The sequence below is a fragment of the Penicillium canariense genome (genome assembly GCF_028826845.1).
Source record: "Penicillium canariense strain IBT 26290 chromosome Unknown utg000007l_segment0_segment0, whole genome shotgun sequence".
Taxonomy (NCBI): Eukaryota; Fungi; Ascomycota; class Eurotiomycetes; order Eurotiales; family Aspergillaceae; genus Penicillium; species Penicillium canariense.
In genome coordinates this window covers 800,118-813,322 of record NW_026622734.1, presented here as the reverse complement: position 1 = coordinate 813,322, position 13,205 = coordinate 800,118, and the positions used below count along the sequence as shown (strand labels likewise).

General features: G+C 31.2%; 1 protein-coding gene across 1 annotated transcript; it reads left to right on the top strand.

Annotated features, from left to right (window-relative positions):
* Window positions 1-10,718: 10,718 nt before the first annotated feature.
* On the top strand, window positions 10,719-11,294 carry N7482_009317 (uncharacterized protein; the record flags this gene model as incomplete). The annotated part of the gene is made up of 1 exon (XM_056691441.1): window positions 10,719-11,294. One exon carries the CDS (start codon window positions 10,719-10,721, stop codon window positions 11,292-11,294), a length of 576 nt encoding a protein of 191 aa, XP_056539147.1.
* Window positions 11,295-13,205: the final 1,911 nt, after the last annotated feature.

The following is a 13,205-nucleotide window of genomic DNA, read 5'->3' as shown; positions in this document are numbered from 1 at the left end:
AACGTCGAGAGTTAAGGATAGACCTAGTACGGCCCTAGAAACACTATCGACTCCTATAAACTATCTAATAAGTACTAGGAGTAGGGCGTAGGAATCCTAAAAACACTAATCGAGATTCTAGGAACCCTAGAGATCCTAGAAACTCTACCCTAGCTCCTAGGGACGGATATAACTAAATAGCCTTAAGAAAAACCCTAGAAAGCTAATATTATCGCAGACATTAAGCGACTACAGAATAAACTCTAAGATTTATTTTAAAATAAAGAAGGAAATAATAACTAGATAATCGATAAAGCCCTCGAAATCACTGATTAGTTATACGAACTACACTAGTTAAAGGTAAAGATCGAGGATAGACTTTATCTATACTAGTAAGACTATTATATATACTAAAGATACGTACGATACCCTAACTACCGACTTAGATCTATAATAGGATACTACGACGAGGGGTATACGATATATACAGCGGGAAAAGTCGAAAATAGTCTAGAACTAAAGCCGCTATAACGAGAAAAGAAACTAAATTAGAGCTCGGAGTATACGGGACTCTAGTATAGAGACCGGAGAATAAATACCGGACTATAGCACCTCGTAGCTACCGCGTAGGGCGTATATATAAAGGTTACTACTAACATCGCGTTTCGATTAACTAAAGTAATACTCAATTCGGGAGTAACGGGAAACTTTATAAGCCTACGGTACAAATACCGCTATAAGATCTAAGGCGTAGAAAAGCTACGACCTTAACCTATTATCGGACTCAACGGAGAGAGCCTAGGACTAGGGATTACGTATAAGAGTAGACTATTACTAGTAGTCATCGGAGACTACTTCGAGGTAATTAACTTCGACATTACGAGCCTTAGAGAATATAATATAGTACTCGGAGTACTATAGCTAAGGAAGTATAACCTAGCTATTAATTAGTAATAGGGACGTATATTATTCGACAGATACGACTACCGATAAACTAGCGAGATATAGACCGGAGACAAAATACGAAAAGCGCTAAAGAGACCTAGCAAAAAAGACATAGATACTTATAAGAACCCTTACGAAGGAGAACTTAAGAGGAGTTTTCGGCTAGGAGGCAGGCCTAATAAGAGATTAACTAATATTAGGGACATCGCGATAACCGAATAACGACCAGATATAACTAACGAGGAACTTAAAGAATACGTCCTCGTTAGTAATAAAGAAACATCCCTTTACGCTACGGGAGCGCTAGAAGAAGAATATAAGATCCCCGAAGAATATATCGAATTCTAGGATATATTTACGCTACTACTAGACAGTAAGCTACTAGAATATAGTCCGTTCGACTATAAGATTAAAATCAAGGAAGGCGAGGAACTAAAGTTTATACTAATTTACCTACTATCATAAAAAGAATCAGCGATACTACAAGAATATATTAGGGATAATCTTAAAAAAAGAAACATCAGAAAATCGAAATCATCGGTAGGATATCTAATCCTATTTATACCTAAGAAAGGAAGGGAACTTCGGATATACGTTAATTATCGATAACTCAACGACATCACGATTAAAGACCGACATCCGCTACTACTAATTAGCGAGATATAAGATATTATTTAAGGAGCGAAATATTTCAGTAAATACGATATCACTAACGTATATAACCGACTTCGAATCAAGGCAGGAGACGAATAGAAAACGGCATTTAGGACTAAGTTCGGTTACTACGAATATACCGTTATACCCTTTAGACTTACTAACGTACCTATATTATTTTAACGCTTTATCTTTACCGTATTAGAAGAATATCTCGACGAGTTCGTTATCGCGTACCTAGATAATATTCTCGTATTCTCTAAAACTAAAGAAGAATACCTTAAATATAATAAGAAAGTGCTATAGAAGCTAAGGGAAGGAAAAGTTACACTTAAACTCAAGAAATATAAGTTCTATATTCAGGAAACGAGTTTCCTCGGATATACTATTAGCCCCGACGGGTTAGGGATAGAATAAGATAAGGTTAAGAGCATTCTTAAATAGCTAACGCCGATATACGTTAAGGACGTTCAGAGCTTCCTCGGATTAGCTAATTACTACCGAAAGCTCGTTCCGAAATACTTATAATATACGGCCGGACTCTACCGATTTACTAAAAAAGGAGTACTATTTAAATAGGACGACGAAGCGGAAAAGTCGTTTACAGTACTTAAAGAAATATATAATAAGAAAGTAGGAGAGGTAATTCTTATAATCTTTAACTACGATACGCTAATTATTATAGAAACCGACGTATCAGACTTCGCGCTCGGCGTATAGCTTATATAACTAGGAGAGAACGGTAAGCTTAGACCTATCGCCTTTTAGTCTCGGAAAATAATCCTAGCAGAGCTTAATTACGATATCTACGATAAGGAATTATTAGCTATAGTATTAGTATTCTAAACCTAGAGAGCGTACCTAGAAAGAGCGAAATATACCGTAATCGTACGGATAGATCACTATAACCTTATATACTTTATAATAATAAAAAAACTTATACGGCGATAAGCTAGATAGGCAGAAACCCTAGCCTAGTATAACTTTAAGATAGTATACTATAAAGGAACTAAAAACGCAGTCGTAGACGCACTAAGTCGACGACCCGATTATAAACTTAGGACTAAAGAAGCAGTACCTACTATCCTAACCACGAACGACGAGGGATATATTATCTATAACCACCAAATCCTCGTAGTAACCAGCGAAGTATAAGATAACGAATAGCTATAGAAGATTCGAGAAGCTATAACTAACAATAAATCAATATAGAAGATTTTAGGTAATAACACCGCACTAACTAGAAATAGCTTAGTCTATATTTATAGCTTAGTATACGTTCCTAGAAACTTACAGACTAAGATTATCTAATTATACTACAACGAACTAACACAAGGATATTTAGGAATCGAAAAAATAATCGAGAAAATCATACGGAATTACTACATCCCAGCGATACATAGAAAAGTCAAAAAATACATCTAGCAATACGACTTATATTAACAGAATAAGCCGTCTCGATATATACTATACGGAGAGCTATAGGTAGCAGAAATACCGACCTAACTATAGGAGTAGATTACTATAGATTTTATCACGAAATTACCTATCTCAGAAAGAAATAATATAATTATAGTAGTCGTAGATCGACTAACTAAATACGCATATATAATCCCGATAACCGAAACTATTAACGTATAAACGATAGCTAACCTACTACTCAGATATATATTCGCTAACTATAGAATACCGAGTAAGATTACCTCGGATAGAGATAAACTCTTTATATCTAATATATAGTAATCACTTACGGATTAGATCGGTATTAAGTATAGACTCTCTACCGTATACTATCCTTAAACTAACGGATAAACAGAACGAGTTAACTAGACCCTAGAACAATACCTACGTTATTATATAAACTACTAATAAAATAATTAGATAGGATTATTACTAATAGCGCAATTTACGTATAATAACGCTATATACTCGACGACTAAAGAAACACTATTCTTCGTAAATTATAGGCTTAATCCTATAATTATCGGAGAACCTATCGGTAAACGACTAATTACGGAATTATTACGACTACTAGCGATAGGGATAAAGTAATTATACCTTTAACTATCTAGAGACATCGAGTTTCTTAATATACGTATAAAGTTCTACTACGACCAGTTACGCTAGGAGGCGCCGGACTTTCAAGAGGGGGAGAGAAAGTTTACCTCCTACGACGTAATATTCGCACTAGACGACCTAATACGAAACTCGATTACCTTAAATTAGGACTATTCGAAATTACAGAAAAAACAGGACCACTTAATTATCGACTAAAGCTACTAGAGAGTATACGACGCATCTATACAACATTTCATATCTTATTATTAGAAAAAGCACCCAGAAACGCCGAAGTCGCTACCAATATAGAGATCGAGGAAGAAACGGAAAACGAATATAAGGTCGAGGAAATCCTAGCAACGGATAAGGTTAACGGGAAACCTCACTATCTCGTGAAATAGCAAGGATACGATACCTCGGAGAATACGTAGGAACCTATCGAGAATTTAATAGGCTACCACCAGCTTATTTAATAATTCTACCAGCGCTACTAACGGAGAAGTTTAGGTCGTTCTAGAAGGACAGCGACATCGGAGTCATCTCTAACATCTAGATCAGAGTAGGATTCTCTGACGTAGCGGCAAGAGTGCGGGCATCCTCGGCATCGGCGAGACGATCTAGCTCCGCAAGATCCTTAGCACTAAGAGGATCCTCAGCATCTAACTGCTCTATTATTTTAGCATCGTAACTCAACATCCGATCATTACGAGTTCGCAAGAATTATCGTTACTTACGAAGACGAATTATTTTCATTATTATTTCTATTTACTATTACTCAGCCTAAGCAAGTTCATTATTAACTTTCTTCTGCTCGCGAAGAACCTTCTGCTATTCGGACTCGCTGTGAAACTTCTTCGCGCACTTACGACCGCGACGAGTACATTCGGCACAGTTGCGATGTTTCGGGTCTATTATATAATCAATACTACGAGAAAAGCAATGTTCGCAAGACGATTCGGAAACAGACCCGTTAGTCAGAATAGACTGATATTAGATAAGCCTATTTTATTTTCGAGTTTTATTATCACTAGGCATATTGTAAAAGGCGCATAGCCAACAAGAAAAAAAAAAAAATGAGGAAAAGAAGGAAAATATACACTTACCTAAAGGGACACCAACGTTTAAATCCTTTAGGGATAAAGGATAAGGAAGAGGGGGGATGATGTTACGAACCTCAAGAAAGCGCGGGGGCCGTAGCTATTTAAGGGCAACCGTAGACTAATCATTCTACGGACGCTAGGGACTAGCGTTATTACGTACGTTTCGGTATACTTAGGCATACCCCGGCAGGGCTCGAAGACGGACATCCCGGGCGGGAGCCAGAACCAGCCTACGACTAACCGTCACAACCAGTACGCGTCTACTCTACGGGACGGTTAGCGTAACGCAGGAAACGGCCACTATTTTACCAGCACCAAGATTACGCCCTAAGTGTTGGGTACCGGTAAAACCACGTAATGCCAAGGATATACTCCTAGCGTAACTCTAAGGAGTAGACAACGGAGTATACGGCGACTCTAGATATACTCCCAGAGAGTAGATCAGGAGTAGGAAGGGCTAGATATATAAGGATACTCATTTCGTATTATGTATTTAGTTCTTCGCGATTAATTGCACATTGTTACTTAGTTACTACCTTTAGTACTCTACTTCACAGTTCACCTTTAAGACAACCCAACCTACAAGCAGGGGAGCTTACTTCGTAGCAACACTCAGTGACTGACCTACTTGGCGCGCACCTCTGGCACGTTCTGCAAGATACTCAACAGGACCCGAACCCGACGTAAGGCTAGGCATAGCAACGGTACGGTTGCGAGATACTCTTGGAATCCGCAGTTAGAACTAGGCAAGTATAACCCGGACGCTCCAACTCACAGTGACCAGTCGGCACCGCGTAACACCTAAGACTACTAAGGTCGCTAACTATAAGCTATTATATACTTAGGTCTTAATACTATACTACTATACTAGAATAGATAGAAGAAAGGTTCTTAGAACTCCTAATTAACCTAGTATTTCCCTTACTCTCTCTATTATATAGAGATTACTTTAGGAGGACCTTCCTATAGTTAAGGTTCACTATAAGATTAGGCCCTCCCGTAAGTAGCTATAGAAGGCTACTTAGTTTTAGAGGTTTACTACTATATAAGATAACAGGAGTATAAGAGTATATTTTATTATTATTGTAAGTAAATATATCTATAAGGATATAAGTATAGTAAAATATAGCAGAAAGTACCTGTAAGGAGCCGAACATGTAAGGTAAAGGATAGTAAAGTATACCTAGGATCACATCCCTAGGCTTAGAAGCTTTATTATATTACTACTAAGGACTCCTAGGAGACTAAAGATTAAATACTACTAGTTAATTTCTTAAATATAGTTATTCGCTAGATAAGATAGTTAGTAATATAGGAGATCTTCTCTAATACTAGTAGAACCCTCTCTATTTCCTATAGCCCTATTAGGTATTTTATATATATTAATATATCTATTTTATAAAGCTATAGATAGCGCTAGTAGTTTTATAGATAGATATATTAATATAGTCAAGGATAGCTTTAGCTACTCTCGCTATCTCCTCTATACTTCTAAATTAGATATAGTTATAGGTTTATGAGTCTTACTAATAGTTTTACTAGTAGTTCTATATATATAGCCTAGTCGAAGGTAGAAAATTCTATCTCAATAGGTATATATATAGTAGATTAGGCGTACTCGTAATCGCTATCGCTACTACTAATATTAGACTAGTATTAAACAATAGCGCTTAGAGTTAATTAAAATTTAAACTAGGTCTTAGGGTCCTAGGACCTCTAGTTATCGAAATATTGTAAGAAATCGATTTCGCTAAAAGATAGTTATTTTTCTATAAAGTTTCCATTTTTAAATATTATATAAAATAATAGTAAATAGCTATTAGTATTTATTATTTTAACTATAGTAATCTATTTATAATTATCTAATTAAAAAAGCATTTATTAATTATAATATTTAGTCTCTATAACTATTTATTATAGAGATATAAGATCTATAGTAAAGCTAATTTTATTAAAGTTATAGATATCCCCTAGTTAGATATTTTTCTTATTAATAATATATTAGATAGTTATAAACTAGGCTTATAATAATTTTAGATCTTTATTTTAGATATATTTATAATTATAATATTATAAAAAAATTAAATAAAGTTTATTTTATTAGTTAATAAAGCTTAATAGTTAATTCTTATTTACTATAGCTAGAGGATTATTACTATATATAGCCAATAGAATATTAGCTATTCTTTATATAGTAAAAAGCTTAGATACTACTCTATATAAATCTATAAAGAGTATCTATTTAGTAAATAAATCCTTTTCTAATTAGATTAACCTATAGCTTAATAGATACTTCTAAATATATAACATTTACCTCTAGATATAGAGTATTAAGAGTAATATTTTATATAGCTTTACTATAATATAAAGAGAGTTAATATAGCTATTTTTAATATTATTAAAAGCTAATAAGACCTTATCTTTCTAATTAGCTAATTTCTGTACTAATTTAGTATATCCTAGTAATATAATAGATTATTAAATTAGATAGGTAGTTAGGAAGATATATTTTTAGATAGAATATCTAGGATAGTTAGATATCTAGATTAGCTAGGAATTATATTATAGTTAGACTATCTTTGATTATTATTTAATTTATATTTTACTTTTATTAATAAAAAGTTAAGATTAATATTAATTTACTATAATAAAAATTAAAATCTAAAATAATTATAACGATTTTTTAGTATATTAATTAAAATAATATATATTATTTAATTTAGTAAATCTATTAATAATAATATTTTTATATTCTCTAGTTATATTATTACTTTTAAGTCTATACACTCCTTTTTAAATATAGATAAAAATTTAGTAAAAGATTATTCTAGTCTTTACTCTATTTTCTAAAGATATTTTATATCTTTTTTTAGATTTAGATTACTATATATATTATTTAGATATTTAATTAGATTTTAAGGGTTTTTATTATATTATATAAAAATAATAGTATTTATATTTATATTTCTTTCTAATTATAAATAAATATAGAGAAGATATATCTAGGTATTTCTTATTATTTCTATATTTATAATTAATTTATTCTTAATAGCTAGTTAGAAGACTAGCTAGTCTCTATAGTTTTTTTAAAGATTAAAAGATATAGTAAATATAGCTATAGCTAGTATATTAGCTTTAATTATAGTAATTTAAGAAAAAGATTCTAGGGTATTATCTCCTAACCTACTATTCTTACTAATATAGGTATTTAGATATAAAAATAGCTATTTAGATAGATATCTATAAAGATAGGTCTTTAATTATTTAGAAATATATATATATCTATTTACTTTTTATATTTATTTAACTAGTTAACTAGAGCTATATTCTAATAAATAAAAGATATATTCTACTCTATAAGTATTTATATCTATTTAGATAGTCTAGTATGGCTTATATCACCTATAGTTTATAAGGAATAGCCTAAGTCCCTATATATCTAACTTATTAAGGGCTTCTAACTACTCTAGAACTCCTAGAGATTTTCACTACTTATAATTAGAAAGAAATATAAACAAAGATACTAGTATATTTATATACTATTAATAATATAATAGAAAATCTTAGGATTTAATTAGATATCTAAAGAAATCTAAATCTAAAAGAAAAATAATATAATACTTTTAAAAGATAAAAGACTAAAATAAAAATAGTATTTTACTAACTTTCTATCTATATTTAAAAAAGAATTTATAGATTTAGGAGTAATAATATAGCTAAAGAATATAAAAAATATTAACTCCTAGTAATTTATTTAATCTTACTATATATATTATACTAGTATACTAAAAAAGCCTTTTAATCTTTTTAGATATTATTTTCTTATTATAATAAATTAATATTAATCTTAATCTCTTATTAATAGAGATAAAATCTAGACTAAGCTATAACTAATAATAGTTAAATTACTTATAATTATTTATAGTTACTAATAATATAGACTAGATATCTATAACTAGAGTTAATAAGATATAATATCTAGAGAGAGATAGATTAAAATAAGATATATAGATTAATAATAATAAATATAAGTAATAATATAAGAAAAGCCTCTATTTCTACTATAATAAAAATTATTGAATCCTAATCTATTTTTATTTTTTAGCTATTAAACTAGATAATAGTTTTATATAGCTAAATTTATTATTAATAGGAATTAAAAAGAAACACCATTATTTATTAGATTAAAGAAATCTTATACTATAATATATAATAAAAATAAATTAAGTAAACTAGAACTACCTAAGAATAATATATTCGCTAAAAATAACTTAGAAAAAAAGTAGCTCTTACTCTTAGCTATAAATAAAAATAAAAAAGAGTTGAAAATTTAGTAATCAAAGAATTATTAGTATTTTATAAGAATACTAGAGTAAATAGAACTAAATTTCTATAAATCTTTATTAATAATAGTTATATCAGTTATATTACTATAAATAGATATAAAATCTATTAATCTTCTACATATCTATCTAAATATCTTTAGGCGACTAGATGATATAGTCTATAATCTTAGTAGGATTATATATAAAATATATTTTAATCTAGATATATAAAGATAAATAATTATATATATTTATATATAATATAGACTATTAGGATAATAAGATAATACTTGGTAATATATCGATAAAATATATAGATAATCATTATTTTATATAAAAAGGATATTTAGATAGATATATAGAAGATTAATAGATTTTATATCTATTTATAGTATATAGCTAATAATATAATAAGATAAAATAGTATTAAATAGCTATATATTAAGATAATTAAGAATATACTTAATAATATTAAATCTCTTAGATAACTAGAAATTAGAAAAATAATACTAATAGATATCGAATATTTTTATATACTAAGAAATATATAGATCTAAAAAAGAAACTATCTAAATGCTATTAGAAATAGATAGATATATCTAAGTTAGAAACTTATTAACTAATTACTATATAATTAATTTAGAATTAACTATTAGATATCTTTTTAATATAATAAAAATAGATAGAAAGAATTATCTCTATATAGAGTTTTATATAAAATAAACAAAAAAGAATTATTGTATCTCTAAAAGATATTAATAGATCTATTAAATAAGAATTTTATCTATATTAGCTAATTATCTATTATTATCCTAATATTACTAATATAGAAACTAGAAAAAGAAGCCTATTTCTATATAGATTAGTATAGATTAAATAAGATAAATATAAGAAACTAATATTGTTTTCTTTAATTTAAAAGACTTTTTATAATATAGAAAATATTTATTAATTTACTAAACTAGATATACTTACTATCTTCTATAAGGTCTAAATTAATCTAGGGAAGAAATAGAAGACTATAGTTAATATATATTATAGCCTCTTTAAGTAGAATATAATCCTTTTTAAACCTATAGAAATATCTATTATTTTTTAATAGTTTATTAACTATATCTTTTAAGAATTCCTAGATAATTTATCTTTATCTATATTAATACTTTAAACAGAGATTATTAATAAAAAGCTATAAAATACTATAAAAACTATAAGATATAGAATTTTAGTACAATATTATTAGATTGGAATTCAAATAATGCTTAGTTAAATATCTTTATTTTATTATTTATATAGCTTGCTCGACGTACCGCTCTGCTGTGTGCAGTAGTAGGGACGGTGGGCCGCCTGCAACCTGGTATGTAAAACCGAAGCTTCCCTCATGCGAGCATATCTGATCTTGAAACAGGGCGTTTGGGCCACTGCCCGCGGGTCGCGGTAGTGGCAGTGGGAAACACTTCATCGATGCTTATGGTTTCGACGATCAAACGGCCGGCTCGTCTTGCTGAGCTACATACACTTACACTGATTCACCTGGAGTTATCAGCACCTCCACGGTTGTTGACCATGGCTTTCGCGTTCTCGACGATGATCCGTATGTGTGCCTCTTCCAACCTGACTATGTATTCAAAGTATAGCTGACAAGACGGTGTTGATAAGCATGTGCGGTAACGCCTATGGATGGCCTCGACAGTCCTGGCGCCTCGATCCAGCCCCGATCGCGAACCAGCATCACCGCCCGTATGACTCCCAACCGGTCGTATTCCAGCGAAGAGACCTTCTCGGCAACGGCACATGGTCTGAGGAAGATAGCGGCCCCGCTGGCATCTGCCACGCAGACCTCAGATCACTTGGCAATGGCAACCAGGATGCCTATCTTGATCTTGATTATGATAATCTGCTCCTTGTCGATATAGAAGGCAACCCTGTCGACGGTCGGATATGTAATGTCATCTACGAAGATGACGACCCGCACTCCGAACTGCGTCTCATGCTGAACGAGGAGGGACATGTCGTGGACATGTATATAGGCGACGCGGAGGCTGGTTCGTGGACAAGAGAGGCGCTCAAAAGTTCCAAGTCGGACACAGTGACTGTTGATCCCACTACCGTCACTGTCACGACGGGTGTTGCGGCGGGCAGCGAGTCTCGACCTACGTTCCCTGCCAGTACGATTAGCGTGCAGACGGCATCGGGAACTATGGTGACACCGGCGCCGTATGTATACGGTCTTTGATAGTATTAAACATGTTAATAATAAACGAAACTTTGGAAGCTATAGGGTTAGAATTATATTATTTAATAGTATAATAGGCTCTTAGCTAGGTTAGAGATATATAAAGAAAATAGAAGGGTCGAGACTAAATTTGTAAATAAATCATAATTGGGTAGGAAAATAGCTATCTTTATAACTGATTTCTTATAGAATTATATACCCCTCCTCGGCCCTAGTACTCTATTTCCGTAGAATAGAGCTTAGAAATCCTCTCCGGATAGAAGGTAGGGTAGTACTAGAATATCTACTATATAGGTAGAATATAATAATCCTCCTAACGGTTAGACTTAGTATCTTTAAAAGTATTAATAGTACCTTCTACCCTATCTGTCTTAATAGACTAGATACCTCTTTTAACTAGCTTATACTAATAATCTAATAAACACTCTAGGCGCTAGGAGCGGTAGTAATTACTACTAAAAGGCTTATATCTATACTAAAAGAGCTCTAAAAAGCGTCCCCTATTAATAAGGGACCTATCGCTTTTTTATACGCCTACGCTCTTATCCTAATTATTATTAAAAGTAAATAGAAGTAATAGCTAAAATCCCTCCTCTACTATATTAAGGCCGTTTCTCTCTACTACTTTAGTATATAGGCCCCTAGAGACATAAGATAGGGTATATATTTTAGTAGATATTAAATAGAAATCTAACTATAAAAATAGAGATATTATTCTTATAAGCTAGATAGGACGCTAGTCTCCTATATTGGTAGGGAAAAGATATATTAGTAGTATAGTATACTCAGAGTAAGGTAAGATACTAAATAGCTATATTACTATAAATCTAGCTAAGTTAGCTAGGGGTAGAAGAAGGCCCGGAGCGATATAGCAGAACTAAGGCTACCTTATATATATTAGAAACGAACGTATAAAGGAAGGATTAGGTACTAAAGTAGTATCTAGGATACTTAATATAACTAGCGGCTCTAAATTATCTATATTAGTCCTAGTTAGTAGTAGGTTTAATGGCTATAAGATATATACTATAATAGCCTAATATAGCCGATCCTATTTAGCGATATATATAGTAACCTAGGTATCGCTATAAGGTTATTACTCCTAGGGCCTAACCTTCTTATAGCTAAATAGGGCTAGCTCTCTATAAGGTGAAGCTATAACTTTTCTAATATAAATAAGATTAATCTAGTTAGTAAGTAGTATCTCTAGTAGGTTCTAAATATTTTTACTACCCTCTACTAGAAACCTAATATTATATTTATTAAGATATATAAAGCTTATAACTTAGTAAAGGCCTTAGTAGTAGATAATACCACTATTACTATCTATAGCCGATAAGCCTTTTTTAATAGTATATAAGTATACTAGGCTATTAATAGGCTAATCTTAAAGATTAGCTATATCTTCCTTAAAAAGCCTTAATAGCCTATCGATACCCTATATAAAAACTAAGAACAGGATATATTTATAAGGATTATTAAAAGGAAAAAGGGGTATAATAGCAATATTAAGGAATACTACTAGTAATAAATAAAGCTTTAGATAATAAGCCTCGGCTTTATCTTTATTACTAAAGCCTATAAAAAAGTTACTATTAGTATCTAGAGTTTCTAGTAAGCGGCCTTTAGCGAGCTAGATATATTAGATTAGGTAGTTATATAGAGCTATATATCGTATATAGTCTATTCCTTCGAGATCATCTCGTAGAGGGTTATTTAGCCTAATAAATAGGCTAGTAATATCCGGAAATTAAGAAAAATCTATTAAAATAAGGATAGAGTATTTATTAAAGAGGTATAACTAGAGGGGAATAAATCTTATATAGTAAGCCCCGTAAAGACCTAGTTTAAAAATAGTAAGTAGGCGGTTAAGATAGGTAATAAACTAGCTATTATTCTAAGGTTTCTAAC